Below are 17088 nucleotides of genomic sequence, written 5' to 3' on the forward strand. Positions count from 1 at the left end.
CGACATGTAGGTCTCCACTGTAATAAACCCGTCTCAGAGAAGAATGCTCCTAATGCCTCAAAAATTCACAAGGAAGAAAGTCTTATGGCTCCATAACACCCATTTCATAAGCCTAGGCACGTTTTACTGGGGAGGGAAGAAAGAGAGAGTCAATCCACCCAGCAGTTCATTTTAGAGTACACAAGAACTTTTTTCCTTTTTTAAATGTCATCAAGGAACACTGATAAAGGCTTCTTTAAAGTATACACATTACTAAAAAAAGCATACAGCTCTTGCCTAAACAAGAACAAACTTAAAAAAAGAGAAAAAAAAAAAATCAATAAAGCCGACAAGGCTTCTTCAAATGCAAGTGAGATTACCACACCAGACCACCAGAATGACTAACATTGAATCTTCATCCTTGGAGATATTCAAAAGTTGACTGGACACAGCCCTAATCAACCCGATTCAGACTGGCCCTGCTCTGAGCCGAGGCTTAGACCAGATGTTGCCCAGAGGTCCACGCCAACCTAAATTTCTCTGTGAGTCTACAGGTGGGCAAATTTAACCACCCACGGACAAGGATGCCTTAGAGCAAAACATAGGTCAAGCTCACAGATCTGCTACAACACCCTACCACCAAGCCCAACGACAGGAAGCCTTGGATGTAAATACCTATGAAACACTGCAAGTTTTTGAGCTCGGATAAGAGTTGATTTTTCTACATCTGTAATGGTACTCAAGGCCAGGAACAAAAGTAATCAAGAGAGGCTACCTAAGAGGACATCAGCCTACAAGCTGAAGGCTCAGGACTTGCCTCTGTACACAGGTTCTTAAAGTAACTTTTACAGTCTCTGCAGGCTCAAGTAGCAGGTAGAGCAGACCCCCAAGGAGACCCTAAGGACGCTCTGCTTGCTAATCCCCAAAACAAACCTTCCGCTACTGCCGAACTCTCGCCAGAAGAGCCTTGCATGGCCGATCCACCATGCAGAAACCGGACAGAGGAGGCCAATCCCAGCACCTCTCGCGCACGTTCCTCGCGCGCTGCCGGGGCTCCGGGTGATGTCACAGAACACAGGGACGCACCGCGGCTGAGCCACGACGCCGGGCAGCGCCGCGAGCCGCCGGACCGGATCCACCGACGGAAACGGTCACTCCGGAAAAGTTAACTGAGGCCCAGAGATAAAGCACTCAAGCACGCTCTGAAAACGCCTGTTAGAGAAAGTGCTATCTGAGGAACGAAGTGTAAGAAAGGAAAAAAATCAGTTTACTACCCTTCTTAGCCACCACCTGAAGCAGCTCATTAGGCAGTAATTTGGCGTGCATTGGTATTTGCTTTAACAGTGAGTGAATTTGCATCAGCACGGGATGAACAGAATAGTAGAAGGCTATGTGACTCTGAACTACAGGTTAAAGCACGGCGAGGCTTCTGAAAGGAAAATGAAACTCAGATCCCAAAGAGTTCAGAAATCACAAAGAGAGGAGGAAAAAAAAGAAAAAAAAGAGCTGGAAGGTGAGGGACAGAGCACAGAACATGGAGGGGGGAAAAAAAAAGAAGCTTTTATGTCATAACAGAAACCAAATTTCTAAAGTGGAAGGTGACAGCCTAGCAAATAAAGCTCACACTAGAAGCAGCTATTTGAGAATGGAAAAAAGTAGCAGTCTAAGACACAGTCCAGAAACTGTAAGCACCAACACAAAACCACACTTATTTTTCTAAACTAGAAGCGCTCTTCGTGCCTCATAAGCTAACCGAAGACAAGCACCAAAACACAACATCAAAACACGCTTTCACAGGCTCTTTTACAAAAGCAGCGACGATTCCTTTCGAACAGCAGGAACGCGCTTCCCCTTGGACTCCGCGCCTCTCCCGGCACAACCGGCTGCCCCGCGCTGAAGGGCTGATGCCCGGAGAAGCCTCCGAGGCTTCGGAGAGACCCTCCTTGACCGGATTTATGAACACGGCGAATAGGAGAGTTTGTGCTAGTTACAGCTTTTAGCGTTTGCTTTCGCGTTTCGCTCAGCTCGGGCAGCGGCACGACCCGCTCGAAGGCCAGCCCGAAGCCTCCGCCCGCGGAGCGGGATAAAGCGGCGCGGCCACCTGCCCCGTCCAACGCGTGGCCTCCGCGCTGGCCCAGCCGGGCCCCGCTCGGCCCCGCGGGATCCGGGCCACAAGCCGCGCTCCCGCCTCTGCCCGGCGCGGCGAGGGCTCCGGCCCCGCGACCTTGAGGCCAAGGGCCCCGCGCCCGTTACCGGCGGGCCGGGCAACAAAGAGCGCCGCCGCGCAGGCCGCGGAGCGCCGGCCCCATCCCCGGCCCCGGGCGGCCCGTTACCTGCGGCGGCGGCGGCGGCGCAGCCGTGCGCGGCGGCGGCGGCTCCGCAGCCGGCCGGCTCCTCTCCCTTGCCGCGCATGCCGGCGCCCGCGCCGCTGCCCGCGATGCGGCCTAGCCCGCCCGCAGCGCCAGGAGGCCGGCGGATGCCAGGCGGGGGGCGGGGAGGGACGTGCGGCGCGCACACGCCGCCTCCTCCCAGCCGCGGGCAGCGGGGCTCGCTCCTCCCTTCCGCTGCGTGCGCTGCCCCGGCCGCCGCGCCGCGCCGCACCGGCCCCGCCGCCGCCGCCGCCGCCGCCGGGCCCTCCCCGCGCTCACCCTTCACCATGGCGCCCTCCTCCTCCTCCTCCTCGGCGCCCGGCTCCTCCGGCCGCGCCTCGTCGGCGCACTGCGGCAGCCGCGTGCAGAGCCCGCGCGCCTCCGGCGCCGCCCGGTAGCGGCGGCAGAGGCGCAGCGGCGCCGAGGAGCCGCAGGCCGCGGCCGCCTGCAGCAGCAGCCCCAGCGCCGCCATCTTGCGGCACTGCCCGGCGCCGGCTTCAAGCAGGGCGCCGCCGACGCCGGCGCGCCGGCAAGAGGGGCCCGCCCCGCCGCGCCGCGCCACAGCGCCACCCGGCGCGCAGCAGGCGCGGAGGACCGGCGTGGCGGACCGGCGCGGCGGCCCCCTCCTGCGGGGAGTCGCGTTAGCTCGGGGGCAGCTGGGGCGCAGCCGGGGCGGGTACCGGGGGCAACGGCCCGACCCCCCCCCGGGGTGCGAGGAGGGGGAGGAGGGGGAGAGGATGAAGGGGAGGAGGAGGGGGGGAGAGGATGAAGGGGAGGAGGAGGGGGGGAGAGGATGAAGGGGAGGAGGGGGGGAGAGGATGAAGAAGAGAAGGGGGGAAAGGATGAAGAAGGGGGGGGAAAGGATGAAGAAGGGGGGGGGAAAGGATGAAGAAGGGGGGGGAAAGGATGAAGAAGGGGGGGGAAAGGATGAAGAAGGGGGGGAAAGGATGAAGAAGGGGGGGAAAGGATGAAGAAGGGGGGGAAAGGATGAAGAGAAGGGGGGGAGGATGAAGGGAAGGGGGGAGGATGAAGGGAAGGGGGGAGGATGAAGGGGATGAAGAAGGAGGAGGGGGAGACAATGAAGAGGAGGAGGAGGGAGGAGGATGAAGAGGATGAAGAAAAGGAGGAGGGGGAGGGGGAGAGGATGAAGAGGATGAAGAAGGAGGAGGGGGAGAGGGAGAGGATGAAGAGGATGAAGAAGGGGGAGAGGGAGAGGGAGAGGATGAAGAGGATGAAGAAGGGGGAGAGGGTGAAGAGGATGAAGAAGGAGGAGGGGGAGAGGGAGAGGGTGAAGAGGATGAAGAAGGAGGAGGGGGAGAGGATGAAGAAGGAGGAGGAGGAACTGCTTTCTGGTCCCTCCCGGCCCCACGAAGAGGCTCCGCTCCCGCCGCCCCCAGCAGCAGAAGGCCCTTTCCTTCCTCTTCTCCGGGGCAGCCACACTTGCGGGGTTCAGCCCCCCCCCCCCAAAACGGGGGTGCCCCCCTCGCCCGGGCGCCCCGCAAGGCAAGCGGCCTGGCATTTGCGAGCCTCGGCCCGAACGCCGGCACCTCGGCGGCCCCGAAGGAGGGGTATTTTGCCGGCGTCCCGAACGCCTGCGAAAGGGGAGGTCTTCGCGCCCGCGCAAGCTTCACCACAGCCTGAGTCACCGGCTCAGAAACGGGGCAGCCCGGCGATGCTGCTGCGAGCAGAAGCCACAGGCCGTTCCTCCAAGGATGGATCTGGGTTGTACAATCATTACTAACCTTCGCTATTCAGAGGAAAAAAACGCACATGCAATTTTTACTACACTTTTCATAGCATTGGGATACCCTCAGCTTCGCTGCTGCACACTGGTTTTGCCTGTAAATGTGCAAGACAAATCTTCAAGTGTTTTAATACAAGCAGCTGCAAAAACAAATAGGGAAATTCAGAAAGCACCCTGGAACCCAAAAGCTGTGACGGGTTTCTTGCTCGTTCTCAGCTACGCGTTCAGCCCCCTACACGCGCATTGACGCTTTGCATTCGAGTGTGTCTATAACAAACAATAAAGCCCGTTGGCAGTGTTTTATCTACCAACATTTGAGAAAAACACTAAGAATTTTAAAATCATTTACACAGACAGTGTTCTGCCTTTTTACACATTTTCCCCCAACTTAAAATAGGCTTCTGTTCTTTGCTTCCACATGAATGGCTAAATGTCTCGAGCAAAGTTCTCGGTGCTACAGTGTTTGCTGAATTTCAAACACTGCAGGGAAATTTTATATTCAAAAAAAATCTGAACTGTTTTTTAAGCAATTAGAATATATAAACAACGTACATCTCAGACTAGCATTAAGCTGTAAGGATGTCATTTTTATGCTAAATAACCTATTATTCAGTGAATAGCTTGTGTGTAAGCCACAATTTTATATGAATGGTTGCTTAAACATCATGATGAAAGCAGAGTAAGATTTTTTTTTATATCAGAAAGAGAAGTCTCCAATAAACCACAGAAAGTTTAACTAGCATAATCAGGTAAGTTCTACAAAGCCTGTATTCCACATGAAGAGCTTTGAGAACTGAAAAGTTAACAAACAAAATCCTGTATAGGGGAAAAAATATCTTTGGAAGCAAATGCATGCATGAACACTTGAAAAATCTTACCACATGCATAACATTTGCCTTTTTCAATATACACACTTTTTAGAACCTCTGTGAATAAGCTACTGATTTGTCTCTGTATAGTTATTTTTGACTAAATAAACAAAACAAACAAACAAAAACCCCCAAAAGATCTTGAAGCAGCACCAGAAAAAAACACAAGAAAAATGTAGACAGGTCTTTGAGAAAGACAACAATTATTCTGGCACTTAATTGACCAAGTCTTAGATTACAAATATTAAGAGCATCACTACACTAAAACGAAAAACAATCTTGCTAGACAAGTCGCCAATTTAAGGAAATGAACTGCATATAAATCTTTGATAGCATGTTGCATGAACTCCTACTTTCAAAAAAATCCAATTGGTTTCTAAACAAAAGCTTCAAAAAGGGCTAAAATGAAAGTGTGGCTAGAGATACTAGTATATGTCAATACGCCCTTCTGGAAAGATGTGTCTATCGTGAAACTACTTAACTCACTACAGTAATTTGTTTATTTGGCACTTAGCATTTTCCCAAGATTGAGAGGAGGTAGGAGGCTGCCCTTCAGTCACAAAAATCGCAGCTACTAAGCTGTTTCACGTTGTGAACATCAGTGAAGAAACAGAAGTGATAACAAGAGCTTGAAGATGATGAAAACCATGGCTGTAGACCACAATCATTAAAAGCAAAACAAACAAACAAAAGCAGATAAATAAAGCACACATCTCTGGAAAGCTCTTGGAAACACACGGTCAATGGGAAGGAGAAATCTGGGAGAAGATGCTGGAAGTCAGTGTGGTGATGCATGCAAAGACAGACATGAGTAGGGCTAGTGGTTTGTCTCTATAAATTATTAAAAAAAAAATCTTATGATCAAAGAAAAAATAGTTAAGACTCAATCTATTAAAAAATTCCAGAAGTCACAGGTTGCATAATTTTCATCCAAATATATTTATTTTGCAGTGATGAGAGTAAAACAGCATATAAATAATAGCTTAAGGCCACTTTCCCAGGCTTTGCCAATTCAGGTCACTTCAGCAGTTAACTCGTTTTTACCCAAGCCTTTGCAAAGGCAGCAGCACTACGCAGAAGCCTATTAACAAACTCCGGTGGTTTAAAGATCTCCTTTCCCCCCCAAGCAGAAGCGGTACAGCACCCAAAGTCCCGCACCTAGTCTAGCCGTGACAAACCACTAGCCCTCGGAGGAAAAGTCCCTGCGCTGTCTCAGGCTCCCATCCAGGTCACGTTTTAATTGGCAGGTCAGAGGCTTTTTATTCCCAACTAAAATTGCTCTACACATAATTAACACCCTGGACATATAAAGCATGTGTTTTCTTTTCGTTGTTTTAAATATGGAACCCACAAGTCCTGGTGACTCACTTTATTAGCATGGCAGCACTACAAGAACGGCTGGTGCACGGTTGTGCTTCCCAAGCGCTGAAGCGCAAGCGTGACTTTGCCAAAAAGGGAGGTGGCGATCCCTCACCGATTCAGCCATATCTGGAATATTTCATTCAGTTCTAGGCACCTATTTTAAGGCCAAGTAACACAGTTCAGAAAAGGATGTAAAACAAAAAAAAAACAAAAACAAACAAAAAACCCCACCAATGGCCAGTGACTGGAGGGACTTATTAAGAAAAATCCCAGAAGTTCTAAATAAAGAGGTTGGCAAAGCAATGACAGGAAAAGAGGACATGATAACAGTTGACAAATATTTGAAGTATGCAAACACTAGGGAGAAAGCACTCACTGAAGTGGTACAAAAGGATACGGCTATGTGTAGGAGGATGAAATTAAAAGGGAAAGAAAACCCCTACTTAAACCAGACTACTTAAAGCTAAACAATGGGGAGCAAATCCACCTTGTCATTAAGTTAGACCAGATGATACCACAGGCCGTTTCCCCTTTCTAGGCTCTCCTTTCCCCCAAATTATCTCTTGTATTCAATGTAACTGTTTTTATGCAACACTTACTCACCTGGCACACTAACCAAGATAGAATTGAGTTACACTGATTGTAACAATTGTAGCTTTACACCTAAAGTTAAGGGCAAATTTTGAACTCCGGGCTCCACTTGGAGATAAAGAACGTCTCACAAACATACAATTTGGCATCATATGTTACACAGCTATCACTAGTGCAGGTATACTCATATTTATATCCACTTCCTTTTTGTCTCTAATGCATCGAGAAGGAAGTCTGACAAATAAAGACATTTGTAGAACAAACCTCTCAGTTATCTAGCATTAAAAAAAGACACTGCTATTTCTTAGAAATGTTTTCTTCAACCTGCTATAGTATTAAATCTCTGGACAAAGAAAAAGTAGTAGTTGATCAGAAGATTCTCTGAGGTCCTTACCTTTAAGGGAATCCAACGAGAACATCTCCATTACAGCGAAAAGGGTTGATTCCTAGGAAAGCAAGAGGTAGCAAAAAGAAACAGGAAGTTAGAATTAGTATTTCCTTTGAGATGTTTAAAGTGTTTAGTATTTCTGAAACTGTCTTTAGCACAAGACAAAGCTGATAGCTCTCAACCACACTTCAGCTTGGGTGTTCATATCCTGCCAAGCTTCATCTGAATCCTGCAGGTACTATCTGCTAACATATTGTAACCGGCTGCTCCACATCCGAAGGCAGGGAGCGTATTCTCAATGAGCAGTTTGCAGGTTTTAGAAATCCCTTGTCTCCATGAAGGTAACGATTTAGGCATATTGGTTTTTAAAATGCCACATGTAGGTAGACCACTGCCATTATTCACCCCTTCCTTAAAACAAACTGAGAAGACAGACACACATACACCTGCAAGTGTTCTTTCCTGAAATCAAATTAAACTTTCTATTTTTTTTAATAGCTTTTACTCAAATAAGAAAAATACCAAAAAAAACCAAATAGATCTGCTTTTGGGGTGCTTTATCTGGCATGCCAATTATTTAATACATTTTAGGCATTCTTGACAATAGAATAACATGGATTTTATAACAAGTTTGAAGCAGAGTTGCGAGTTAGACAAAACTAATACTAACTATCCATATTAATGGCTACTGTAGTAGATAAAATTAAAGTCCTACAACTATTATGCTTCCAAGTGATTCACTTCTACTTTCACTGAAACTAATGAAAAAATTACTGTTTACTTCAGCGACAGCAAACAGGACCTAAAACAGCACCACTTTCAGAACACAACTGCATGGAAACGACACCTTGCTCAGCAAGTCAGTTCCCCGCAGGCACACAGAAACAAACCTCAGTTTTGCGACAAGTTTACACTTTGCCTTTTTCAATGATTAAATAAATAAAAACACAGTTATTCAACTTGTTTAAAAATGAAAAAAACATACATGCTGTAGTCATTAACAAGATGGCTGAGGAAAACATTATTAGTACTAATAACTCACTGCATGGCACAAAGTTAGCAAGCTCTATTGTGGTAGTCGAGCAAGACTCTTGAGGCTGAAGCATCCAACTGTGGAGCTAAGTTAAGGGAGTAACGCAGATTCAAAGGGCAAAGAGCGGACCAGATCACAGTCTTCTGCCTCCTTCACATAGGCATCATCTCAGTCCAAGCACAAATGGTATCACAGAGTGGCTGAGTTAGGCAGGGACCTTTGGAAATGATCTGGTCCATCCACCTGCTCAAGCAGGGTCAACGTCAGCAGGTTGCCCTGGCCCTGTTCAGTCGGGCTTTGAATATCTCCAGGGATGGGGACTCCACAACCTCTCTGGGTGACCTGTTCATCATCATAAAGCCAGTGCTATTTCTGCTAAACTACAGGATTCCAGTATTATTCCAACACAAAAGAACAAGTCCTGGAACACTTTGAAGTCACCGGAGAGAGACAAATGGTAGTACGACATGGAATATTGCAATATATTCTTAGATCTAAGTCATAGAGGTATCTGCAATATCTTCTTCCTCCCAGACTTTTAAGTGTGACAAAAACTGGGAAGCTGTTTGCTTGTAAGCAGACTAACTGTATTCCCATGAATACAGGGAAGTTCGTCTACAGCTTTCTGGAGTAATGTACCATTCATGCAGATAAACAGGCGAGGTTTACCTACACAGCACAAATTAGCGGAAAGAGGACAAAGAACATCTCACCTAATCTGGGATGGGCAGAAGGGCACCAAGCCCAGAAGATCGAAAACCAAATGCAAGGCAAAAAGTTGAAGAAAGGAGCCTTTTCTGTTCAAGGCCAAAGGAAAAAAAAAAAAGAAAAAAGAAAAGAACTATAATGATGAACTTGCAAGATTGACAACCGAGAACCCCACTGGCAAGAAAACTCTAACAAAGCTATTATTTATAATGGTGGTCTCACTAATCAGGTAATGAGGTCCCACTGATGAGGGACCCCTATTAAATAAAAGGGAGGAGCCAGAGTACTTCAAGCTTGAGCATCCAGGATGAGCACGGTCAAAGCGGACAGAAGAGCTTGGATAGATGTGCTTGGGTTTAAGGTCATCAAGAGATCAGCCCCTGCTGCATCATCACTGGAGCAGCCAGCACCAGATCTCCTAGCACAGCAGATCTTGAGCCAAAAATCACCAGTTTTAGCACAGCCAGCAGCCTGGTGGAAATCTCAGATTTTTGATGTTGACATTGCTGAAGGCACTGATACTAAAGAAGATGTCCAGTTATGGCAGCTGCTTCACCATTCACCAAAATTAATAGGATACATGAAAAAAATGAAAGATGGAGACTTTGGATGATTCATACTATATTTGGTTAGGCCCTGAGGAGAGCAGAGAAATGTGGGACCTCACAGGACACCGGATTGACGAAGAATGGGTGTATGATGACACAGGACTCTCATTAGGAAAGTTAATGATACATTTGGAATGAGAACCAACCACGCAGGATGGCACAGGCAGGATGTGGAGCACTTTTATGCCTCACGCTTGGCAAAGTACTGGAGTCCCAGGCAGCGAAAGAGACATTGCGAGTTTGTCGGCAATAGACTTAACGCCATTGCCGCAAAGGCAAAGAACGAGCCCAGCAAGTGTGGCACCGGAAATTATTAGATAAATTCCCAAAGGTCCGGGAATTAGGTCTTTTTTGAAGTTCTTTGATCCACTGGAAAACAACCACACACGTGCATGAGGAAAAAACATCTCCCCAAGAAAAAAACGACATCAAGATGAAGAGAACGTCATAGAATTTCTGGTTATTGCCTAGTGCAGAAGTAAAGCTGTGATCCTTCAGCGATGCACGAAGAGGTATAGCCCCAAGTGGTTTGTCATAGGAACAAAGGAGGAACTGCGCTATCTTACTAGGTGTCATCCCGTCTCAGAGCTCTCCATCACCTGCCCTGGGATCCGTTCAAAGCTAAGCGCCTTGACTTTCCGCCATTTGGGCCAAAGGAGCAGGGGATGCTTGCGGGAAACCTCTCTTTACCCATCCTGATTCCACAGGATTCCCGCTGCTGAGCTCCAAAAAGCTGGGAAAAGGGGACTGGGAAGGTCCTGGAGGAAGGACCCAGGGCGGGACCTCCCTTGGGCGCCCGGGCACCCACCAAACGGGCATCCCGGAGTCGCAGCTCCAGCGACGATGGGGGGGAAAGTGACAGTAGTAACGATACGGCGGGCGCGGAGCCGCGCGGGGAGAAGCGGAGCCAGGCGGCAGGCTGAGAGCCGCGACGCGGAGCCGCTCCACAGCCCCGGCCGGCGCGGCCCGGGCAGCCGGGGAGGAGCGCAGCCCCCCGGGCCGGTCCCCCGCCGCGTCCCGAGCGGGGCTCGCCCCCTCCCGCCGCGGCTCCCCGCTCCGGCGACTCCACCCGGCGCCGCCCGGCTGCCGGCGGTGGCCCCGCGGCTCCCCGCGCCGCCGGCCCCAGCATCCCGCCCGCCCGGCGCGGCCGCGCAGGCCCCGCACGGCCGCTGCTCCCCGGGCCGGGGCTCCCGCCCCCCCCCACCGAGCGGGCACTGCGCCCGCGCCGGCGGCCTCGCCCTCCGCCGCCGCCGCCCCGGGGCTCCGCGCCGCGCGGCCCTGCCGCCGCCCCCCCGCCCCCGGCCCCCGGCGGCGGCTCGCAGCCATCCTCCCCGCTCCTTCCCCTTCTCCCGCCGCCCGGCCTCAGGCCGCCGCCGCCCCGCGGCTCAGCCGCGGGCTCCGGGCCGCGGCCCCGCCCCGCCGCGCGCGCGGCCCGCGCCTCCCCCGCCCGGCGCGGCGCCGGCCCCGGCTCCGCCGCCACCGACCTCCTCACAACTCTCTGGCGCCGGTCCGCCGCCGCTCGGACTACAACTCCCAGGAGCCTCCGCGCTCTGCTTCCGGGGCGCCCCAGCTCCGCGCGCCGGCTCTTCCGCCTCGCTCCCCCGGATGTGAAACCTCGCGCTCGCCCCCCCCCTTCCCATCCTACGAGCGAGGGACAAGCGCGCGCGAGGCAGGGCGGGAAGAGCGCGGGCGGGGGGCGGGGCCTGTCGCCGTGGCGACGGCTGGCGCCAATGGGCGGTGCCGCGCGGCCGGGGGAGAGGGGCGCTGCGGCCGCCATTACACGCGGCGGCCGCGTTGTGGCACCGGGCCCGGGGGTCGGGGAGGGTCGGGCCCCGCGGCCGCGACTCACGGGGCTTCGGCTCCCCGCCGTGGGAGCGGCCGCGGCGCCCCGGGGACGTGCCCCGAGGGGGAGGGCGGCTCTTGGCGGAGCTGCGGGCCCAGCGCGGGGGGCTTCGCGGCGGCCATGAGAGGGCTGTGGCCGTGGGCGGGTGGGGGAGGCCGCGGGGCTGAACGAGCGGGAGCTGTTCTAGGCCCGCATTCAAACCACCGTCTTGGGTAGAGCTGTGAGGAAGCATTGCTTATGTTGGCGTGGCAAAAACCCAGCCCTTGCATAAAGGCTGCCAGGTAATCGCAGAGATGCTGTGCTGTGTTCATGTTGCCTGATTCAGTTGTGCGTTAGCGTGCTAAGCACCGGCCTTAACAGCCGCGTTAACCTTTAACCAACCTTCACGTTGGTTATTCCATAGGTAGAAGCTTCCACTGCTGCTATCAAACATCCGATCACTGTTTAGACTCAGGTCCGCTGAATATGCGCAGAGGAGGTGCCCACGGCTCTTCTGGAGCAGGCCCGCTAATGACTGAACGGGGCGAGTGGCTCCTTCGCTGCAGCGTGAGGCTCGTTGCTGTTTCTCATCGTGGCAACCTTAACGTGAGCAAAGAGAAGCAGTGTTGGTGCTCCCTGCAATACTGGGGCCCTGGTTTGCAATCATCACCTAACTAAATGCTTGTGCACTACCAAAGATACTGGTGGTAATCCCTGAGATAGTGCGGAGCCTTCCAGTGCGCTTCCTTGCTTCTTACTGCCACTGGAATACAGTACCGCAGTAACGTGCAAAGACTTGGTACGTTCTCGCTCTCTGGATCAAAGGTTTTGGGAGCCAAAGTGTGTCTTTGATTTCTACAAAATGCTGAAACTGCTCAAGTGCGGTGGTGAGCTGCGTTAATGGTTAATAGGAAATGTGTGATGAAGGTAGCTTAATTTATTAGGGAAATGGGCTATTGAAAAAGACCCAGATGAAAAAAAAACGCAGTCTGGATGTGCTGATTTGCTGTCACATTGCTGATCCTCTGGTAATATGAGCTTGTATAACAAGGCAAACATGAAAAAAGGTAGACAAAATTATGGAAAATTGTAACATCTTAAGTTCTGTGTAGCAATTTACCACTGTAAGGTCAACATGGTTTTGATACAGGTTTTAGCAACAGCTAGCTTGCATGCGTAGCTCTGCTGTTTTCCTGGCCATTTCTATTCACTCTTTCATCTCATCCAAGTATGTATAAAACAAACTTCTCAGACTACTAATCCCAAGAAAAATTTTTTTCTGGGTGACTGAAATGACATTTTAAAATATTTTCACTATTTAGAAGCTTCCTTTCCAGAGAAGTGTTCAGATGCCTGGAATATATTTAAACTTACTAAAATTCTCAGTTCCACACTGTGGTCTGCAGGCCCCAGCTTTGTTCATGTTAGTTATACAAAGGACATGAGACAAAATGCAATGGAAGGGAAGTCACCTAAAAGTCAAAGTGGAATTTCCCGAAAAATTATCTGCCAGCTTTTAGAGTGGTAAGACTAGTAATATAGACTGGAGGGTACATGTGGGATGGGAGGAGGTAACAAAGTATATTGAAAATTTGCATCTGTAGCAGATGATTAGATATCTCTAGCTATCGCACCTTTACTCCTGATGGATTTATTCCTCAGCGTTGTTCAGAAGATGTAGCATGAAGTCCAGTTAAATTTGTAGGTTGTGGAGGATGGCAGAAAGGCTAATGGGTAGTCTTCATCACTCTGTAGTGTTTACAGATGGGCTGGGCAAGAAGAGAAAGTGTTAAGGGGAACAACTTATGCCATTATGACAGGCTTAGCTTAAAAAGCCTGCATAATCATTCAAAAGTCATTTGGTAAGTAACCTTAAGCAATGCAATTAGTTTCAGCAGGCTCAGAATGGAAAAAGCTTTAATATAATGACTTTGTAAAGAATTTGATGTGCCATCTAAAGCATCTAAAACATGCTGCAAAGGCTGTTTTTAGACAAGATTTAAATGCAGTGATCACTCCTTGTAACTTGTAAAATGAAGATAAAACCACAACTGATAATTTTTCTTTTTTTGTTCTCAACTGTCTTTTGTCGAATAATTTATTTCTGTTCTGAAAATGTGTTACTGAGCAAGAGTCAGAAACTTTTCTTTCAAAGATATTTGATTATATTGGGTCATACATGTAAAAAAGAAAATGCTTAAAAAATATGACATGCAGCAGAACTAAGAACAGTTTCCTGTCTCTTGCCCCCTACTTAAAGCAAATTGCAGTAACAGTTGTTACAGCACCTGTCTCCCTGCCGCATGTACAACCCCCAAACAAACAAAAACAGCACACTTTGTTACTTTACGAAATAGCTCTTGGTCCTTCACTCTAATACCTTTAGTTCTTCACCTAGACACCTAAACCCTCTTGTATTTTCCCCAGCTGCATCTCCTAAGCATCTCCTCCGTTAACCTCTGTTCTGTCCATGTCCCTTCCCCATCCTCTGTACAATAGGCGGCAAGTGGTGTGAAAGCTATGGCAATCACTACGGGACTGCCGTAGCCGGGCTGCTTGAGCTTATACTGCCACATGCAGATGGGAGGCTGATTTCACTCTCTTCCACAAAAGAACTTGGCATCTCTGCGTTTTATGTGCCAAGTTTAGTTGAAATTAGTCAGCAGGTTGAAAAGTTATTAGAGAAGATGACAGATAGACAGCACCATCTGAGGGACAGTATTGTTTTAGGAAAGACAGATTGCCATTTCCCATCCTTAAATTAGAATAGTCAGGTTGATGTGTTTCTCTGCCAGATGAAACTCCTCACAACTAATGGAAATAGTGTATTAAAAAAATAAAAACAAGCCAAAACACTAAGGTTCTGTTTTTGGAGATGGAAAACTATTCAGTTTTCAGTGAGTACAAGCAATGAAGACTTCTGGTAGTTCTGGTAAAACATACTTTTTAATTTTAATTTCCTTTCCTGGGAAACCTTTCCCTGGATGTAGCTCTCATTCAGTGAATGGAGTAGCTGCTACTCTCTTTGGAATCTGTTAGGATCTAACACCTTTGCAGTCCAGTTATATTATGCTAGACTTTGTTGCAGGCTTGCTCATACAGTTCTGCAAGTGGTCATACTTGGCTTTTTTTCCTTTTTCTTGTAGCAGTCCTAAAGACAAACTAATACTGTGTTAATGTAGTTTTACAGAAGATTATCATCAGAAGAGGTAAGACTGATTGATACTTTTTCTGACACAATACCCAAAGGATGCTGAAAAATATGGTACTATAGAGGAAAGTATTTCAATTTTAATTCAAGCTTTCCTGATCTTTTTCTGCACTAAAGGACTAATATATTTTGGGTGGGGGAAGCTTTGAGGATTAACTTGAAAAGTTACTGTCTTAGCTTGAAAAGTCAGTTGTCATTAATGCAATTTTTAGCTTATAATTATTCCTAGAGTCAGGAATCCTTTTTTTTTGTCCTTGGAATGCTACCAAAAACTGCTACAGTGACATGGAATCTTAAAGGGAAACTGCAGTAACTTAGTAAACAGTCAAACACAAAATAAAATTATTGAAATTAGCACAGTGAGCAGTTAAGGAAACTGTAGTGCAAGCAAGTGCAAGGAACTGGCCAAAGAAGAGGCAGAGAAGCAAGTAAACCAGTCTAGCTAAATAGCAAGGTTCAAGAGGTCCTTTGAATCGGACTGAATTCTTTTGTAACTGGAAAGGCTAGTTTCTGTTGGAGCCACCAGAAAGGAACATAAGCTAACAAGCAATGCGTAAGAAGTTAGAACTTCTGAGGTGGAATTTGACGAACAAATCGCTGAAGTTGTTAAAAACAAAAAGTATTGTAAAAACACAATAAGCAGGAAACTGGGAAAAAAAGTCCCCAGACCCCAAAATCCCCCAAAGGAAAATCTGTCTGGCCTCATACGTCATCTGTAATCAATGGAACAAATGAGCAAAATAATTTTCTGATCTCCTGTGTTGGGAAAGAGGATGTTAAAATTTTCTGCCGTACCTTTTAAAACTTCTGGTAATCTGGATAAGGCGTTTGATGTCAGAAAAGAAGGTACTGGAGTAAATGGATAAATTGCATTTTAAAATAACTCCAAGAGTTGTGAAAGCAAATTGTGTGATCAAGCTTCTAGGAAAATATAAAATGTGCCTCTAAGGGAAGCTTTTACGCTGGGTTATTGGTTGATAACACATCATGTCTTAAACTTTTATAATAAACTCCATGCTTTCATTTCTAATACCACTTCCTGGCGCTCATGACAAGACCTGACTGGAAGTGTATAGTTCTTGGGTATTAAAGCAGTTACGTGAGCTGAGGTCCCTGCTGGTCAAGAAATACTGTGTGACCACCAGATTCCCTCAAAGCCCCCCATACCAAAACAATTACACCCAACGATATCTTACTGTAATTTTATAAGCAGTTCCCAGGTAAGCATTAGTATTAGAAACAGATAATCTTAGTTCCTTGGCAGTGGACAGGCCCATTAAGGATCTTGGAAAAACCATCCTTTTGATCTTCTGTCCCTTCTTAAATCTGTTTTTTCCTCCTATTTTTCTTTTTTTTGCACCTCAGGCACCTTTTTGTGGCTTAGTGTTTGTTATAAAGGATACAATTTTTTCTGAATTACATGGGTCTGAAAATGTGACCAATAATGATGCTACCTCCTTAGCTGCAGCTGTACCATGAAATAAACCTTTGGGGATAGGTTTTGCATGGCCAAATTAAACAATTGTGAACATTAAATTCTTAAATGTTGCTTTTGGCTGAGGCCTGTGATAAAAATATTTAATCAAGTATTAAATAACATTTTTACAAACCATGTTTTTAATCTGCTACATCAATAAGGAAAGCTTGCCACAAACCTCTAATAAAACACTACAGAGTACAATAGCTAACTCAGTGACCTTTTCAGTAGAACTTCAAATAAAAGTATTACTGCCCCTTCTTGAAATAACATAGAAACGCCCATCTTCTGATGAGCAAGTGTGGAAACACTGCTTCTTCAGTCCTAACGTTTCTTTTGGTGGTTTATGTGCTTCGGCTGCTCTCTGCAACTCCTTTATGTGGTTTTCAGTTATTTGCTAAGAACAGATTCCTCTTCCCCGGTAAAGTCATGCTAATTCTGCTTAATTGGTATTTTGCCTAGTTTCTACAGGAAGCTGTAAAAAGGCTAATTCAGAGAGATGTCAGCTAGAAGAGACCAGAGGAGACAGCAGACGAAGATGTATCCTGGAGACACTGACCTTGGTCATGGTCACGGTCCTGACGCTGTACTAAATTCCACTGAGACCTCAACGAATGCTTCACATGCTCAACTGAGGCTTTACCAGACAGGCTTGACAGAACATTTGTGAGATCCACTCACGTGGAGTTACAGCATTAGCTTTTTTTGCTTAAAGCTCCTGAGCTGAATATTCCCATTGTGAGTGTTATTCTGAATGTTATACGGAGAATTCCTGTAACAAGAGATCTTGGTTTAGCTCGTTATCGGCTTTGAAGACCTGGTTGCATCCTATCGTGATTGCCATCCTCTTGATTGTTGCTAGACTGCAAATCCTGAGCACATCTGTTCTGCATGCTCAGACAGGTTGGAAAGCCCTCAGGGAATTAG

General features: G+C 48.0%; 1 protein-coding gene and 1 long non-coding RNA gene across 6 annotated transcripts in view; one reads left to right on the forward strand and one right to left on the reverse strand.

The window, feature by feature from the left end:
* DHX30 (DExH-box helicase 30) overlaps window positions 1-12009 on the reverse strand; it is a 36236-nt gene extending 24227 nt beyond the window's left edge. For 2 of the 5 annotated variants that reach the window (XM_064505611.1, XM_064505610.1), the window contains exons 1-2: window positions 11136-11306; window positions 7309-7360 (exon numbers count right to left, since the gene is read on the reverse strand). In XM_064505611.1, the coding sequence (XP_064361681.1) occupies window positions 7309-7360; window positions 11136-11291 (208 nt within the window). In that variant the 5' untranslated portion in view covers window positions 11292-11306. Of the gene's footprint in view, window positions 1-2312; window positions 2524-2627; window positions 2880-7308; window positions 7361-11135; window positions 11307-11875 lie in introns of those variants that run through there. The other 3 variants (XM_026115012.2, XM_064505612.1, XM_064505613.1) reach the window with 3 other exon arrangements.
* On the forward strand, window positions 11321-16727 carry LOC135327406 (uncharacterized). The gene is made up of 3 exons (XR_010387508.1): window positions 11321-11775; window positions 11898-14682; window positions 16624-16727. It is a non-coding gene; the product is annotated as an uncharacterized LOC135327406 (long non-coding RNA).
* The last annotated feature ends 361 nt before the right edge of the window (window positions 16728-17088 follow it).

This window comes from Dromaius novaehollandiae, chromosome 2 (assembly GCF_036370855.1).
Source record: "Dromaius novaehollandiae isolate bDroNov1 chromosome 2, bDroNov1.hap1, whole genome shotgun sequence".
NCBI classification, from domain to species: domain Eukaryota; kingdom Metazoa; phylum Chordata; class Aves; order Casuariiformes; family Dromaiidae; genus Dromaius; species Dromaius novaehollandiae.